Source organism: Chlamydotis macqueenii, chromosome Z (genome assembly GCF_036417535.1).
Source record: "Chlamydotis macqueenii isolate bChlMac1 chromosome Z, bChlMac1.mat, whole genome shotgun sequence".
NCBI classification, from domain to species: domain Eukaryota; kingdom Metazoa; phylum Chordata; class Aves; order Otidiformes; family Otididae; genus Chlamydotis; species Chlamydotis macqueenii.
In genome coordinates, this window is record NC_141593.1 from 13,190,404 (window position 1) to 13,210,194 (window position 19,791).

General features: G+C 36.5%; 1 protein-coding gene across 3 annotated transcripts in view; it reads right to left on the reverse strand.

Annotated features, from left to right (window-relative positions):
* The window catches only part of RICTOR (RPTOR independent companion of MTOR complex 2), an 85,101-nt gene that overhangs the window by 59,816 nt on the left and 5,494 nt on the right, over nucleotides 1–19,791 (reverse strand). For all 3 annotated transcript variants that reach the window (XM_086771161.1, XM_086771163.1, XM_086771160.1), the window contains exon 3: nucleotides 6,936–7,033. In XM_086771161.1, the coding sequence (XP_086627287.1) occupies nucleotides 6,936–7,033 (98 nt within the window). The remainder of the gene's footprint in view (nucleotides 1–6,935; nucleotides 7,034–19,791) is intronic.

The following is a 19,791-nucleotide window of genomic DNA, read 5'->3' on the forward strand; positions in this document are numbered from 1 at the left end:
TCATCTAAACCTCTCCCCATCGTTCCACCCCAGACACAAATGAGAAATTCTATTTTAACATACCAGACTATCCTCAACAGTCTTTTTAACTACTTCAAAAAAACCCACAGAATTATAATTCTGATGTAGGAAAAAACATTTTTGAGAAAGCTGCTATTGTGTTTACTAGTGCATTTCTGAAGCAAGTCTCCTACCATTGCACTTACCATTGGTTTGCATCTTGAGCGGTCCTGAGATGAAACTAAAGCAGATGACGTGTTTCAGGAATCCACCTAACTTGCTACAATTGCTAAAGAGTATTCAGTTCACTGGACCCCCTCTAGTCTAGATGTCAGTAATCACTCTTAACAAATACACATAGCATGGTCATTAGCTCCTCAATACCAATTGTTTTCCTCTACATATGCACTACCAGTACACACACCATCACTCATGTAGATGGAAACTTGACCTTATCTTGAAATTCAAACATCGTCATGTAACCTGACAATACTTACAACTTTCATCAAGTTTAACTGCTGTGTGAATAGAAATTTCTGAATGTGATGATAATTATTATTGAAGTGCCTAATGGTGTCTGTGCGTACACGTGAAATATTTCTCATAGAGAATGAATAGATAAAATTGGCTAAAAAAGTAATTACAGGATTGGATACTTTAGCTATTAGTTTACTCTTATTGCAATGGGACACCATTACTTATGTATTGGCTTTCGCTGCAATTTACACACGGTATTGTACTTATAGGATTTCCAGCTAGAAAAGAATTTAAAAGATGGACAGGAAGATCAGAATTCAAAATGTTTCAGTGATTTGAAAGGAGTGCCCAAACTCAGTAGGAAAATTCAATTAAATAAAAGGAACAGCATATCATGTCCTTCAGGGTACCACACATTCACAGACACAAAAACTGAAAAGAGTCCAGCAGAGAAACAAAAGATGTCTGTAAAACATTCCAGAATGTTAAATACAAAAACAAATTTCAAAAGGAAAGTAAAATCTGTAAGTTGCAGCAAACTACAAACTAAATGAGTTTTACTTTCGGAAATACGAATAGGCCTGCACTATGTTTCAGATTAAGAGACTTTTTTTTTTCCACTTCACAGGCTGCTCTCAACACCGCATGAAGAACAAAGTTTTGGAGGTAGCATTATAAGAGCAGACAAACTGGAAAAAGTGTAGCAGAAAGTACAAAGTAGCTAAAAAATACACCCATGAAGGCTGAGACATTTGGTTTATTCAGTCTTGGGAAAAAAAAAAAAAATCTGTCAAAAAAAGGTTGCATTGATATACGTTTAAAAGCGGGGGAGGAGGGGAAGTAATGGAAGCTGCCATAAAAAAGGTACTGTTCAGCTGGTCCCAATGCTTTGGGTTTTCGCTCAGTTCTAAGTGTCTGGTCTTAAATATATCAAAGGAAAAACTGCCACTTTCTTCTCATTTCACCTTCAAACAACATTAAGCAGGTCAATGATTCTCATCCCAAATGTAGTGCTTTTTGTAGACGGTTGAATTCCTGACACAGCCAAGTAACTGTCCTATGTTTGACTGTAACATTTAACAATTAATACTCATGCCATTGTAACAAAAGTTTGTAGGCAAGCAGTACCAGAATACTAAAAATCTGCTTTTAGCTACACTTTGCTATATTTCACTAAAATAGCAATGGATTATCATATCGTGTAAGTGACTGGTGTGACATAAACACACTTTTTATTTTTCATATATATATATATCTATCTCTCTCATATATAAAATTTACTATGTATATAAAAACAATACACATTTTATATATTTTTATATACACATACACAAGCACACAGAGCATACTTGGCTTGTTGAAACTGCCAATAAGTCAACTCTAAAATTCAGAATTTTATATAGAGTTCCGAGTTTATATAATAGTCAATTAATGGGAACAGCATAGACTTTTTGAGGGTATGATTTAATATTAGAACAAAATAGTACTTAGACTAGGCCAGACAGTGACTAACTTACAGGGAAGGTTTTTTTTTCATGTTTACTGTCAGCTATGAGTTTTTCATGCTACTTGGATGAGTCATAGCAATATGAGTAACACATCAACATGTCTTGGAAACAGTAGCTCAAAACAACAAAACCACAGGAGGTCAACAGCATACACAAATTGAGTGCACACTGAGACCATTAAAATTTATATTTAACAGTACAGTCACAGCAATTACTAGATAAAAGTATGATATTATTCTATGCATCCAAAATACAATTATTATACTGTAATTCTGGAAATACAGTTTTGAGCCATCACTGGTAATATTTATGAGGAGATCACTTCATAGATCCCAGTCTTAAGAAAAGTCCCGACCAAAATTACACACTCTGGATTTAGATCCATGAGCTTTCCAAGTTCGTTCCACAGCCAAATGCCCCTGAGTAAATGTTCTGCTCCTGTCTGCTACATATTCATCACGAGCTTTCACGTTTTGCCCATAGTGATTCAGCGACTTGGATGAATGTTACAGTCAGTCGATACTGCATTCAGATTCTAAGACACTTAGGTTTTGCAAAGGACAGCTGAGACTCAAAAATTATGGACTATGAACCAGATAGAGACAGAATCCATTAAAGCCTCTATAGCCCCAAACTCAGTCCATATCCTAGTGAAATTTGCTAGCACAGTCAAAGGCTAACATATACAGAGCAGAATAGTAAAGCCTCATTAAATAATGACACAATTAGTTTTGAGCAGATTGAAAATATAATTTTCCATATCACTGATGCTATTTAATTGCTAAGTTTAAGCTAAAAATAAATTGTCCCATTTTGTCTTAAAGCAGCATCTTTCCTTTTGAATGAAAAACTGAAATCCCTATAACATCTTTGAATCTTCTTTTTCCTGTTCACTATTTAAATACACTTTTAGGTTTACAGAAGTGTAAAGGATCTCTCAAAAGCCAACAGTGGGATAAACCTTCTATAATAAAGGATTCTAAACTAATACTTCAAACACAAAATATATTTTCCACTAAGTAAATGCAACTGTACAGTTCCTTCTGGTTTTCAGTAATTTATCACTTACTACTTCTCATGGGGGTGGGGAAAACCCCAAAGCAGCAACCACGACGTTTTGGTATTAATCAGCAGAAGTTGGGAAACTTCAAGACCTTATGTAGCTGGCCACATAAATGAAAGATGGGTAATCCTACTCAGCTTGCTGGAGCGAAAGGCACATATCAAGCTTGCAAACTGCTATGACGATTGAAAGTGTCACTGACCATCGACTAGAGGTCAAATCTTCAAACAGTTTTCAGGTCAAAATTCAGGTTAGCTTAAATAGTGATACAGATGGTTTGAAAGGAATAAGATTATTTTTGTCTAACACAGATTAAGCAGTTCTTCATAGATGTTTTTGTCCACAAAACTGCAGCTTCACTTATTAGGTGATGAGTAGCAGATGAGGTGAATCATTTCTAAGTCTGCCCCTGCAGAACTAAAGATACCTTTCCATAGCCTGTGTATCACCAGACTGGGAATGCTAATTTCTTGGAGCAGAAAACTTACAGCCCCTGTCGGGCAAGAACCTGCATCCTGCAGCTGAAGAGCCAAGAACATGAACATTAAGGTTTTTACTATGAAGAAGTACTAGCTAAAACTTCATGAATGAAATGCAAGATTTTGGAAAATACCATGTACACAGCATACTTTGCACAGTATTTATGGGAGCTCAGGGGACTTGAATGTCACTAGTTAACACTCCTCTTGAACGGAAAAACAAATGAAGAGGGAGTTACATCTCTCAGGCATGCAAACTTCATACAAAATATTTGCCTTATGATATCATTCTTGCAGATAAAGTAACAAATCCTGTTGACTGCCGGTGACCATTATTTTAATAAGTATTATGTAAAGTATTAACTTCTGCATAAAATCCTGGAATCTAGTTCAGTAATTTTTAAAGGATTATTACATTCCTTCTCCTTAAATAAAGGAGGTGGGGGAAACAAATCCTACCTTAAAAATCTAGTCCTCTTTCAGAGAAAGAAATCTGAACCTAACATACCTTCGATATCTTGAAATTAATATAAAGCTTAATGTCTACCACAGTGTCTGTCAGGAAAGTCCACGTTAACTTACATCACTTGTTTCCACGTGAATACAAACGCTTCTCTTCCCTTGACCAAAAAAATAAAACAGTATTTCTTCCAAATGCAAGATTTGCTTAGTCTTTGAAGGAAAAACCTGGGACAGTGAGTAGCAACTGCTTAGATGGTGCTGACATTTTATTTTAAGTTTAATAATATTCCTAGCAGAAGAGTTAATTTTTATAGATTTTCTGTATTATTTTATCAGAAATATGCCATTAAAAACTTTCAAAGGTCCTTTTGGTGTCCATAGGACAAATATCCCAGATTACTAGTGGCCTTCCAAAAACAGACCATAAAATCCAAGAATTTACAGATAAATCAAGTTAATCCTCAACATAATTCCAAGACGGGATAAAAACATCCTCAGATCTTACCACTTGTATCTTCCCCACACTCCTGTCTCATAAAGGGGGAACTGAGACTATACCAATTCACGGTAGAAGATCAGAGTGCAAAGAGGAAATAAAACCACCTCCCCCAAGCTCCAGGCTTTCAATCTTAACCTCTGGAATGACAAACACAGAACTGTTCCAACCACAAGGCAGACAAAACAAAACAACTTGCAACTTTTATTCTATTTTCATAATTGCATTTACAGTTAAAAAATATGAAGAGTTTTCAAAATAAAATGTACTAGTTATGCATTTATAAAACAGATTTTCCAGGGAGATGAATATAAGAACAAGTGCTAAATATTAAATAAAGTAGAATGATTCCTTGTAGATGGTCACTCTAGGACCAAAACCAGGTTACGAGCTACAGTCTGTGTCTTCAAAAGTCACACAATTTCAGCAAGCTGCTTTTCACAAATTCATCACTTCTTGCCAGTCTTAAGGTCAATTTATGAAAACCTTTCTTGTGTTTTTGTAAGTATTTTCTAATTTTAATCCCAGGTAAGTATAAAGAACAAATTCTTCAAACATTATGGAATTATTCAATTTTTCAAAACCATATTTAAAAATAATTTTTGGTTCATCCTTTAATTACAGCATGCATATTTACTAACTTACCACATTTATAGGTGCTTAATATCTGATTTTCAGTAGTAAAATCAACACTGTTTTAAGATCCATAGTTTCAAATACTGACTTTTCACTAGGAATCATGTATCTCCAAACCTCATTGAGCTCTTTAATTTTAAGGCAACTAGAGAATTTGGAAACACTCACATTAAAAAGTTTCCACATTAGTACAAAAAGGAAATTCAGCTATGCATAAACTTTTTTGAGCAGAACAAAGGGTTTTCTTGCAACACAGTTTGGAATCTCAATAAAAACAGCAGCATTTTGTCAGTGGTGGATGCCTGATTGACACACAGAATAAAACAGAGAATAAAGAAAAGGTTTCACTGTAAGTTCAGTTCCTCACTGAATGCTATGCACCTACACATGCCCTGAAGCAACTCAGAAATGAAGCAATTACAGATGTTACTAACACACTAGTAAAATTGATTTGCTATTACGATTTTGTTCTTAGTAGTGACCCTCCTGCTAACTTAATCTCATTCACTACCACTGAAGTGTTGTTCAGTCTTACAAGGAGTGCTTTTAACAGCCAAGACGTATGTCCACTTTGAAGATTATCATGCATGTTTGTCCTTCTCATACCGATTGGTTCCCTAAATGTGCCCTTGAGCATTCGATCTTTCACTTGAGATTGTCTCAAAACTGGCAAGCAGCTTCCTGATTATATTACTCAACGATTTGTTATCAGCTCTTTTACAACAACAATAATTTAAACCTTCGTTTACCCACAAAATTCTCCACTATCACCATATTTCTTGGCTACTGCCAATTGCAGGATCCATTCTCTGTCACAGAAACATGGGTTTCATCTTCAGGCATGCTGCCCTATCTGTGGCACTCTATCAGAAAGGTGTACAACTTGCCAGCTGCTTCTCAGTATCAGTCTATCCATTTAGGTAACAATCATGGTGACATTTCAATGTCTCCTAGCTCACTGACTGCAACATACTTTTCCCTTGCCTTGACAAACTGAACACTGGTCCAACCACAACCACTCAGTATGCTACAGACACCCTTTTCCTAACTCCCTGCTCACCTTCCATCAGTCCTCCCTGCTCTTCTCCACAGGTTCCACCTACCCCAAAAATGGTACCTGCTTTCCTTCTGAAGGCCTTCCTGGCCTCTTTCTTCAGCCTACGCTTTCATACTATTGTAAGTTTTTAATTCTTGCCTTCTGTCTGCTCTCAATGTCAGCTTCCAATATATCCATTATACTTTTAGGCAAGTAGCTATCACATTCCCATGACATGGAAGCACATATTTGAAAAAAACACCTCAAAAATCAGCAATACAAACAATTTCTAGAAATTGACCCTTTAAATCTTCTTCACTTTCACTCTTCTTCAGTGAAACGTGACAGTTGCTATTCTATTAGTGCCCAAACCACTGCACATCATGCTCATTCAGTCCTCTGTCTCATCATAGTTCATCAGTTTACATCCAGAGAGTCTGGCATTTCACCTTTTTGATTCAATTCTGTGGACTGGGAACCAATCTTTAGCTCTATTTGTGCAGCAGCTCATTAACTGGGAGATATTTCAGGCTTCTAAGCTTTAAAATACTACAGAAACTCAGCCAGTAGGACATGTAGGCTAACTTCAGCATAACCCTGCATTCATATATTTGCTTGTCCTTATTTGCTCCTTTCCTCTCACACAGTATGTAGATTTTAAATACTGTTCCATGATACTAAGCCATTTCATGAATCTCCTATCCAATGTCTGATAGAGTACATAAAAAATACTTTGCCTATATGATCACTTGTTCTATGACACCATTTGAGCTCTTACCTTTGTAAAATTATTCAAGTGACCTAGTTTTCTCATATTTGAAACGCCTTGTAATTTGGCCACATTTTGGAGAATCTCTCTCATATTATCACAGGGTTCTGCAAAAGAAAGCAGGTTATTAGCAGATATAGCTGTAAAAAAAAATTAAAAAATCCAAACACGCACTCAACATGCAGCTTCCCAAATATAACTCTCTCAGTGTGAATTAAGGATGTAGATAATTTTCGCATCAAGAAGCATCAATTTCATTCATGTTTAGAACCAAAATCAGGCATCCTCGAGTTCTCTAGAATAAATGCTAATGCCCATGGAGAGAGACTCCTATTTAAAAGCAGAATTTAATCAATATCTTACATTTACAATTGACTAAGAAATTCATTTGGTGTCTGAAACTCCAATCCTAACATCTTATAACTGGACAGCTTTATCCTTAACCCCCTTGTAATGTTAAGGCAAGAAGTGAACGTGCCAGACAAAATTAAAAAATAGTACGTTATTGCCACACCACCCGACTTCCTTCTTGCCTCCAGAGAAAGGAAGGGATTTTGGGATATGATCTCCATATTAATCTCTGTCCACAATCACCCTAAACTAGTTACTAAAGGGCTACAACTTTCCAGGGACATGGGAAGTGAATTACAAAGTAAACAGGGGGACTACAACCATCTTCCCCTTTCTTCTTAAGGGTCCACATCCCAACAAGAAAACCCCAAAACCCACCAATCGGGATTCAAACACTAACTGATGACCCTGCACTCTGCTGGGAAATGGAAAAAGACTACCAAGCACGGTGAGAGGAGACAATATTGTCCTTCCTTCAGGAATAAGGCTGGGAGTTGAGGCAGATCGGGGCAAGCAGCACAGAGCGGGCTGGGCACAGAGAGAGCTGCATACAGAGCTACTGTAGCAGAAACTGCAGTAAGCTCTGTACATAGCAGAACAATTTTCAAAGGGAGATGCTCAACTGCAGGATTCTCACGCAGTCCTAAGTCAGACACTGTGTGATAGGCACTACAACAACACTATCAACAGTACTGTAGTTTGAAATAAACAAAATACACAGGCTATGCCGGAGATGTGAACTGCTAGAAAGCATTACACTACCAAAAAAGAAAAAAATGCATTATATAAAAATGAAGTCTTTAGAAAAGGTGTGAAGAGTCCAAACACCAGACATCTGGAAAGCAGCAGAGAGAAGGGTTGTGTGTGTGGTGCTCCACACTAACTTCAGGAAAAGAAACTTGCTTCCTACTGCAATATGAACAGCTACAGCTGAATCTGTGGCATATACACAGAGTCTTTTACTCGCCCATTCACAGTGAAAAGATATTAATGTATTTCTTATTATACGAAGGAAATCAGAAGTGCCAGAGACAAAAAAAGCACCTTCTTCACCACCGCTCTACAAACCAAGCTGAGTCTTTATCAACTTCGTAGTTTAAAATCTTTTAAAAGCTACAAATATGAAAAAGTGGGCATAACTAGCAATCTCATCAGGATATATCCAGAATATATTTGGAAAGACAAGACCTTGTATTTGTACCACCATCAGGAATACAAGAACAGTATTTAAACACTAAGACATCTACAAGTAGGCATCTGAATTAAGGTGTGTAAACTTGTAGTCAACGGAGATCTCATCTATCAGCCTACAAAGTCAAAAACAATTAACCTGACTAGTTGCAAGATTTCTACTCAAGGTGAATCAATTGTATAGACTACACTGCTTATAATGGGACTTTAGCACATGTACAGACATGCTACTGCCACACCACATAATTGTGATTTCTTTCAGACAAAGGATCACTGAGATGCTGGGAAGATAAGACAGGCACCTAAATGTAGGCACCAGTCTCAGTCATCACCAGCTTGATGCGAAATACCCTTTTCCACAAACCTAAGTCACGGTACTAAGTGAAGTCAACTGTCACAAGCACAGAGATACCTTGCATTGTAGAACAATATGCGTTCTGAAACCAAACATCCAGTAACTTCCAATTTAAACTGCAACACGTACATGCATTTCTTTAAACCACTCCTCCCCCAACCCAGCCAAAAAACCATAATAATCTTTGCTACAATCCCATAACCAAGAGACAGTGAAAATCCTACTTGACACATCCCAAGTTTAGGATTTCTCTGCATAGTTAACATTTCCAGGGCTCAACTTAGTTTAAGAGGTCTGCAATAGCAGAAGCCATAGAAACAAGAGAACAAGAGAAATGCTGAAGACAAGTAGGATGGGATAGTCATGGCACTACAAATAGTTTACACCATAGCCCCTAACTTCAAGGGAACGTAACAGGAGAGGAAAATAACTTCCTTATAATTTGGTTTCTCTGAAAATACAGTTGGGCTGATCTCTGTGCCCTGGCCTGCCTTGGATAATGGATGGGAACTTCCCTGGTTCATACCCATTTTTGGACCTGTAACACATCCCATTACACCACAAGAAACATCCCAGATGAGCAGACTTGGAGCTTTCCAGAATGTTCTACTTCAATACCCTGGAGAAAAAGCAGCAACAATAACTTTCCAAAACAACTGGAAATACGCTTGTAAATTTTAATTTTGAAGTGCAGATGACTGCATACTCAAGGTAAACCTCTACTGAAACTAAGCTCATTATATGGACATGAAAGACAATGAGACTAGCGCAGGAAACCTCTTGTACACCACTGGCAACGAATACTTCTATTCAGCTACCTGATAAGAGTGGGCAGTAACTCAGAAGTGAGAAAGGCAGTCAATTTGGATGCGAAGAAAGCAGGACATGGTGATGCTACCATTTCCCACATTAACAATTCGGTAGCAGCAGTAGACCTTTACAACAAGGCCGCGTAATTAAAATGAGCACTAAAAATCATTTTACTCTGCATGTGTATGAAAAACTGCAGTTATACCAACTTTTTCTCACATTGTCAACTTTCTGCTGAGAAAAACTCACTTCTAGAGAGACAGAAAAAATTGAGGAAAACCATCTTTGTATTGCTTAGCACAGCAGACAGAAGCTTCACTAGTAGGCAAGTAATTTGAAGCAAAGTGAAGACTTCAGTATAAGATCTACAACACCATGAGAAAAATGAGAACACCATAGGTATTTCCACTATCAAACTGATAATATGAATACAGAAAGTTAGCTGGCTCAAACTTCAGTTATAACAACACCACTAGTGCTATAGAAAAAAAAAAAAAGACAGTAAAGAAATAAATACCCTCCAACAGCACACTACCTCAGGAAGATCTAGGACTACAGAAGCCTTTTTGGTCAAGCCTTGTCAGTTAAAGTCTTGTTTTAAAACTTCAGAAGAATCTCCCTGTAAAACATCTCCAAAAAAGTTAACAAAATAACTGTGACATATTAACCTCAAGGAAAGACTGGCTAACCTGTTTTTCCTCTTCTGGAAATGCATCTATATTAGAAAGAAGTAGAATTAGTTATTCAAGTGTGACTCATTTTTGTTAAACATCAAGCCAATAGGAAAGGTTGGCAGGTCTAGCAGAACTTCCTATGTGCCAGATGTAAAAATTTAAACAAAATAACATGACTTCACAAATGGAGATACAGCCTCTTTCTAGTCTGTTCCTTACTTTAAAATGAGCTTGGAAAATAGACTAAATACATTCTGCATTCTACCAACTAAGCCGTGTAACCTAAGACCAGATCCAGCACTGCGTATCTTCCTGTCAGAAAATCTCATGCAACAGCACTGAAGAACATGGATTAATGCAGGCATGGAAAAAACATGGCACAGAATTAGAGACTGATCTCCAGAAAGAAGAACTTATGTCCTTAACATGTCATTGTCAAGCTTTAAAGGTCATGATGGTGTTGAAAAGGACTTTTGTTTTTATTTAAGGACCCCTGTTCAAACCACTGCTGCAGAGATTTCTTAGCTCTGATTAACCCTTACTCTTTAGCTCACCAGAAGTTCTTGCTTTTCTATCTGAAAAAAAGGACAAAGAAAAGAAGATACTTGTTATAATTTTAAGACTCCTCAAAAGTCTATTTTTTCTTGATTTATCTCATTTATTACTAACATGTGGACCCATCTTGAGCTGGCCCACAGTGACAACCAGGTATCATAGGATCTTAGAATAGGTTGGAAGGGACCTTTAAAGGTCATCTAGTTCAACACTCCTTGCAAGGAGCAGGGACATCTCCAACCAGATCAGGTTGCTCAGAGCCCTCTCCAACCTGGCCTTGAACGTTTCCAGCGATGGGGCATCCACCACCTCTCTGGGCAACCTGTGCCAGTGTTCTACAACCCTCATTGTAAAAATACTTCTTCCTTATGTCTATTCTGAATCTTCCTCCCTCTGTTTTAAAACTACTACCCCTCGTGACATTCTTTCCCATGGTGTTTCTGAAGGTGGAGTTGTGCAAAATGAATGAGCTAATCTTGCAGCTTTCCTCTGCCAAAAGACGAACAACCCCTTCCCTTACTTTACTTTCCTCTTCTCTGTCCCACTCCATAATACAACCTATCCTTCACACTACTCTAGCACCCACTAACTTCATACTAAAATCATTCTGCTAACTCAGCAGAATACTTTTCATTCTTCTGGCTATGTTAGTTTTCTGCTGGGTTACCCAGTCAAACTGAATACTGAAGTCTTACAAAAATCCATGCAGAAGTGGCTGTGCCACTGAGCCATTCACAGGTAGAGTGGTGGAAGGAGGACACAGCCTTTCCAGAAGAAACTAGTTAGACAGAAGTCAGACTTTTTTTTTTTACCTGCACTTTTACTCTTCGTAAATTTTCCCAATAAATGTACACAAAGCCACCCCGCCTCAAATCTCATAAAAACTTGTTGATATATAAAAAAATTTCAAGCTAGCACAGTGTTTTGCAGCAACAGCTTAGTTTGCTGATCACTACCATTTCATTTTAGTGTATCTGTCTTTTTATCTGGACAGCAAGCACTTTGAAGTAGCAGGTATTTTTGTTCTGTGAACTTCTGTTGCACCAAATGCAGTTTCTCATCTACAACTGCTTTCGCTGAGTAACAGCCAGTACATTTAATGATAATCTTTAGCACAGAGTAAAACTGGTGTTTTTAAAACTCTAGCCTCAAGAATTCCACAATTCCCTATGCCTTAAAGCAATTCATAGATGCATGTATATTAAAAAAAAAAAATCTTCAAAGTTGTGGTGTTGTTTGTTTTTAAACTCTCATGACTTGCTAGGGCTTGACTCATTTTTCACCTCTTCAGGACTGTGACATTGTTTTTCCCCAGTGAGAATCATGATGCATTCTGACAGATCTCATTCTCCACAGAAAAAGAACACTGCACAGCTCCAGCTACACAAAACAGTTAGCCCTCTAACTAATGCAGGGATGAAACAGGACTAGCAATAGCTATGTCAGCACAAGTGATGACTCCTTTCCCCCCGACAGATTTAGCAGTATTGTTTGACCACATTCAATATGCTAGCAGCAGGCCAATTCGCTATTCCGTTATGCACATGCGAATAAAAAGCAAACAAAAAGAATGGCAGGCTTTAGCACACAAATAATTCAGTAACTCTGAAGTCAGGCAAAATTACTTAAACTGAGGAGTGAATATTTTATATGCATCACCTGGCAGATGCTAGGACAGTAGCTGTACACAGTAACCAATGTCCATACAGTAAGTAAACTCTCAAGAGACTGCAGTAGCAGCTGCTATCACACCTGCTAGAATCATAGTGCCGAACAGTGAAGTAAGAGACTAAATACACCTAAAGACTTCCTCTTAAAGAAGGAAGTAATACTTCACTACAATTAAGCATTTAATAAGAGGTGAGACATGAGATACCTTCCTCTTCTTTAAGGAAAGAATCACAATATAAATGGATTGCCCTAGTGAACTTACTTTATACCTCTACACTTACCCAAATTTTTCAAGGCTATGTCCTATGCAACTGTATATTGCAAAGATGCTTTTAGTTGCGTGTTAAATTACATGCTGCCAAAATGAAGGAAATTGAGTGAAACGCACATCAGCCAGAAGCATTGATGTACTGTTCTCCACTTCTACTTAACCAGTCACAAATTATCAGTTATTAAAAGCAATGAAACATTAAAAATAAGTTACTTAAAGATGTAGATGACAGGTAATCAGTCTGCTAAAACACTTCTTATTACTACATTTAATAATGAAATGAAATACCAATGAGGAGGCATATCCTGCTATTAGTAACTTGCTAAAAAAACCAATCAGGATAATTATGTAATCTTTTATAACATGAAGTATTCTTAATTTCCATCTAATTCAAAATGTAGAAACTGTACAGAAGAAAAACAACCAAGCTCTCAGAACAATGGAAGAAAAGAATGCTACATAAAAAAATGCAAACTGCATAACACAGAGATCACTACTGAATTATTTACATTGACACATCGATTCCACTTTGCTAGGTTAAAAAAAAATCAGTGCGTGAACAGTTTACATTCAGCCCATGACTTTCAAAAACACAGTAATATATGTTTAGACTGAAGGTATGTCTCAATTTATAAGGTAAAATCACAAATAATTGTTTGTTCATAATATCAAGTTTAGGTAGTTACTATTATGTTGAAAAATGTACTGAAGCCAGATAGACATTCCCTATGATCACTGTTAAAATTCTATTATCACACTTGAATTAGCAAGGTGCAAAATACTTTGCACTGCTATGGTGTGATGTGTAAGTTTTGCCAAGTAATTCTCATAAATTTTAGATTTAAAAACCTACAACATATAACAAATATTAACAATTGAGAGTATCCCCTTGAAAAGTACATGTGACTAAAATCAGTGATTTCTGCGGAATATACCTGAAGAGTTATTTCGTTTGATTCCCGCAGCTGCCACAGCTGAACCATGCATATAGCACTTTATTCTGAACACAACAACAGAGAAGCTCCAGTAACTAATGTTCATAAAAAGAAAATAAAAGCTGAAATCTCAGATTATTTTCACTCTTGCTGCTTAAGAAAGCTATGAATAGATGAAAGCGGCTCAGTAATACGGAAAAAAAAGCATCTCTCTCTTTTATGGCAACCAGCAAAGAAAGTAAGAGAATCGCTCTTCTTCCTACACCAATCAAGTAGAAATTAACCTTCACATTTACTAATATGTCTATTAACTATATAGTAGTAGAAAAGTGGAAAAGATAGCATATTCAAGGTAGGATTCAGGAATCACTAGATCCTCAGATAAGAAGAAAGTCTGGTATCAGGATTACACTTAGGAGTCTAATCCTTCATATTTAGCTCTGTACATCTAGATTTGGACATATATTCTTCTGTAAGTAAAGAGGACAGTAAAGTTTAAATGCCTACTGTGACTGCATAGATTTATCATTTGCAGATGTGCATAAAATACTGTCAATTAAAGAAAAACCTTTAAAATATTCTTAAGTGTGGATAAAGCTAGCAGGAAGTAATACATTCTGGTGTCACAGTAAGCTCAAAGTGGTTACAGTAGTTCAAAACTGGACCACTTTCCAAATTACTGTCTTATATTATTATTTCTAACCAAGACACTGGGATTGTATGTGTAGAAAACCATCCTTATATCCTCACCCTTGGAATAATGTCAATTATCCCCAGTGTGTGATCTTGTATGCCAAATTTGTAGACAGCACTGCTTTACTGCTATAACTTCTGAAAAACTAATTTTATACTGGAAATGCTAACATCTTTTATAGCATCTCAACCTAAAGCACTACTACTTAAACAGAAGCATAGAACAAAGCTGAAGATGGGCCACAAATTATTTTGGATTGCTAGAGATAAAATTAAAACACCTTTAAACTTGGAGCACAGAAAGAGAAAACTGAAGGACTACTCCAAAGGAGAGCTACAATACTGATTTGCAAATTAATTACATGTAGCTTTTGATAAACTATTCTTAAATGTTTTATAGCAGTACTACAAACTACTGTCCTGCATGAGTCTTCTCAAAGATCAAATATGAAAATAATATTAAAGTTAGGACTACATAAGGAATGAAGCCATGTTTAAAAAACTGTTGTTCTTTAAATAACTTGTCTATTCACAGAGAACAAATGTTTGATTTAGTCCTCCATTTAAATTTACAGTTAGATCCTCAACTCTCAGGAAGACATGATGTTAACATCAAGAACCTTAGCAATCCTTACTGGTATACACAGCCTTTCTGTATTACTCACTCCCTCCCTCCAGCTGAAACAAATAATGCCATCTTTCTACAATATTAGATACATAACTTGCTGCACATTATGATGACTAAAAGCAAGCTGACATTATAGTCTCCTAACAAAACTTCTCTCATTACCACAAATTATTCCAGAATACAGTTAAACTCTAGAAGAGCTTGGTCTAAAGCTTTTAAAAGTTTAGATGTTCAAAGCAAAAAGAGGAAAAAAAAATTAAGACAAAAAGAACACCAGTGGAGGCACAAAATGCTGGAGGCTAGGGAACACTCCATAGCAGCACAATTACATGTTTGTTTGCCCTGTTGTTCTGCTCTCTCCTCTGTATCAATTGTCAGCTACTGTTAAAGACCAGACACAGGGGTGGAGTGACCCAGTACAGCTGTTCTTACACTCAAAAGCCAATAAAAGGCTGAATAATAAGCCTTTCAGATTCACAGCATTGGTAATGTTGGTACACAAATAAAATTAATACTTTACAGTACGTCAATGAAGAATCTGAATTGTGAATACAAGTTTATTGTTACGGTTTAGAAAATTATCTTCAATTCCTCCAAACATTTTCTTCTTTTCTGCCACCAATTCTAGAAATAGAAAACTCAGGACAGTCACAATTTTTGGTCGCTTTAACAAAAAAAAAAATATACTGTCACTGTTTCACATCATGCAACTACCGTTTGGTGAGCATATCAGGCAAATCATCTTTCAAAACTACTCAAAAGAATTCTGATCATGTACTTCTCTGAACGTTATCAAACCGGCAAGCAAGTTAGCACTGACTTCAGAAAAAAACCCAGGAACGGGAGAAATATCATATCTATGAATATTTTCCCAGTTAATGTACTGATTTTTCTCTGCATCATTTCAATTTGTCCAAGAACCCAAAGCCATAAGTGTTGTCCAGCTAAAAGGCCCTTACGGATAAACTGCAAGTTGTCAGGAGGTAGCCACTGTCCCAAAAAATACTGTTACACAGGGTGTCATTTAAGAAGAAAAAGCCTAGCAACATTAGCAGATGTAGGATCACTCCGTCTGCCAATGCAGACACGAAGGGCAATTAGGCAAGACATGGGAAGAGTAAAGAAACAACATCCTCAAATTAAAACACTAATAAAGGTACACAACTAGAAATGACAAGTGATTCACAAACAGCACTAACTGCAGCAGGAAACCTTTAAACTGTGACGAATGCGTGATGGGATAACCAGCCCCCTTAAAATGTTATAACCAGAAGATTTCAAAATGAAATGATGATGACTGGGAACTCCAGTCCCTTGAACTAGGGACAGGACAGGACTCATCCATCCGTAGCTGTGAGTGTTGAAGCCTTTTACTCTTTCCCCTGAAAAGGTTATTTTCAGAGGAGGGACAGGAAGCATCACATTTTTAAATTTCACAACAAGAGCAAAGTACAATTCTTCAAACATAGAAGACAGTTAACTCGTTGGTCAGTTTCAACTTATCCCACTGAAGTAACTGTCTAACCTAAAAATCTGAGCTGTAAACACTGCATTTGTAGAAACAGCAATTTTTTTTCCATTTATTTTTTTTGTATTTCATGAAAAGAACCCCATTAAGTCTACCCATAAGAATTACATATGGTTTGCAGAAAGGAGATGAACACATTCTAAATTCTCTAGATATGAGATTGCTAGAGCTGAATTCACTGATGCTCAGAAGGTAACAAAGGAAAAAGATTACTTACAGATTTAAACAGATTTTTTTTAAAAAAAAACCAGTAATTTTCAGGCAACAGCTGTTCTTGAAGATCCTCTATTTTTATGAAGTAACGATTTAAAAATAATTATGTTATTTATAGTCTGTGTACATGTCAAGTAGGAAACCAATCTTTTATGTAGCTAAAAAAACCCAAATCCCTGTACTGTTCACCATACATCTTTACATGAAGACATTAATGTAATTATTTGTTGTTACTCTTTTATATTTTTCCATAAATCAACGACATATTGTTTCACTTTAAATACCTTACCTCTATGCACAAGCATCTCCTACTAATCATTCTGTAGCCTTAAATCAGCAGCTCTATTTCATTTCACAACAAATAAAATCTATGCAAATAAGTTATAGAGATGCACCTCTTTCATTTTAACCAAACAAGTGCAAACTGACAGTAGCCATTTCAAATTTGAGTGATTGTCCTAGCTCATCTTTACAATTTTGTCATCATTTTGATCTTGGACTCACAAGGTTACTCAAAGTATCCCTGGCAAACAGCATGAAATTTTGTTAACTACCCATTTCTCCAGCTGAGCAGGAATTAAAAATATTTGTGGTTTTCATTTTACATTTCAGACAATTAAGTATATTTAATTTTTACAATAAATAATTTAAAAAAAAAGTTAAGTGGCCTTCTGAAATGTTCCAGGAGCTACCTGAATAAATGGTCAGATGTAGCCAAACCCATAGCAGTAAGTAGCACCTGGTCTACAGTGAGCTTAGAGAAGTCTAGATAGAGAAGAACAAAACCAGTAAATTTATAAACAAAAGCTCCCCTTTTAGGAAAACTTTCATAAAGGCTCTATCACTCTGACTAATTTATTAAAGAATAATGTTGATTCCAATGATATTGCTGTTCAGGTAGCATTTGGGAAAATCAACTTTCTCATAATATTTTGTAACCCAAACCTATTCAGGCCACCACTGAGATGGCGCTTGCTACACTCTAATTAATATAACAGAGCTTTCAGGTATGTGCGAACAGTAAAACAGTCACACAACTAAGAAAGTACAACTGTAAGTAGGGCTTTTTGTTCTTAGGGGCTGGGGGTTTTTATTGGGTTTTTGTTGGTTTTTTTTTACACCATTTTCTCACTTTCGCACCTTCACCATTGTTCCTCCTCTTCCCCAGGTGCAAGGATTTGGTGAATACACTCCTCACTAATCATGCTCTGAAGATGGTTGGCAAATGAAAAAAAAATAAATTTCTGCAGTATATACAAATATAATACTACTACAGATTTTCAAACTAGAATAAAGCAAAATACATTTTATGGCAAGAGGAAAAGTTATAACTGGTCCAGTTAAAACAATTTGTCAAGTATCAGTCAGCATTTGTGTAGCAGTGTTATGGCACCTTCCCTTCTGCATCACAACTCATGGGAGGAGTGCTGCTCAGTGTGCAAATTCACCTACACTACGGTGTAAGCGTCTGCCTACCTGCATGCAGTTAAAAACAGTTCCGGGGAAAAGCAAAGCCCTTATTTTATCTAATCTTTTGTGTCGTTATCAAAGCCTCAAGTCACATGCTTATGTTTTAGTTGTAAGAAACTAGCTGGTTTTAAGACAGATGAATCGTGTCATTAATTTAAAAAAAAAAAGCAAAAACAAAACAACATCTCAGGCAGGAGTCTCAATTAGTATGAAAAATAAAAATCTCATCTGATTTTTCAGTACATTTCCCCAAACCAGTCAGCCATTATTCCAACATCAATTCTCAAGCCATTCTGTAACCCTCTTGAACATCATTCTTTTCTGCAATTGTTCGGGTTTATAGGGATACAAACAGTCAGAAAACGGCAGTTTTTCAGTCTAACTGATTATTTCACTTCTTCCCACTTTAAAGAGAAAAAAAACTCTACCTGATGTTGAGCATCTCTTCTACGTTATTTGGGGAAAACTTCCAAAATTGCTAGGTAATCATTAAAGTATGCATGAAGATCATGGGATTGGGCAAATCAGCGATGTATTTCTTTCTGGGAAGGATACCATTGACATAGCTTCCTTATTTACTGTAATTATGATGAGAGGTGTGTGCCTTTATACACCACCTACACTGGATAGGCTCTGACAAAAAGAAAAAAACCTGAAACTAAGCATTGCATTAATCTGAAAGGGGGGGTGGGGTGGAGGAGAGGGAAGAGAAGGAAAAAAACCTGAAGAACAGTTATGACAAAGATTAAAACATTCACATCAAGAAGGCAGCAGAAACTAGAGATTTTGGTACTTCAAGAGTTTCTAAGATTCAAATGACAGACGGGGGAAAAGCAGAATACTATATTGTTGTGGAAAGACAGCATTTCTTAAACATCTAAGAAGCTATTTATACCGATCCAAATCGCAGAACAATCTTCTGTCAAATACAAATAGAAACCACAAGATATTAGAACAGTCATTTTACTCTCTGCCCTTCAGAAGAAAAGTGCTAACACTTGTTAACCAATTTGAACCACAGCAGCAAAACATGAAGAACCCACCCATAAAAACAAATTTAGAGATGCTATACACAAAAACTTTCAAGACAGATATGAACACAGATCTTGAAAGACAGCCCAGCTTCTACAAATATCTTAACACTAGGTGAGCAAGTTTAAAGCTGCCTTTTGTTAAGATTTTTCCTTAATTAAAAATGTTGTTCCTGTTTTAAAGAAATGAAAAATGAAAATGTTGTAAGCACACACCGTTTTAGTAGTTCTGAGAAGTCTGAAGATTGTAAAAGCAGTAATACCTTAGGAAGCAAAGCCAAAGGTACATAGGTGTTACTAATCTAACCAGACCAGTGCACCACACAATTCCCAAACAACGGTTCAACTAAAGCACAAGGGCAGGCAGGAAAGCTAAGTGCATATCTTAATTTTGCATATTCTCAGCACTTCCAACACTCTTATTTTTAAAACCTACCAAAAGGTTACATTTTGCCCAAAAAGTCAGCAGGCCATCATCATTGATCACTT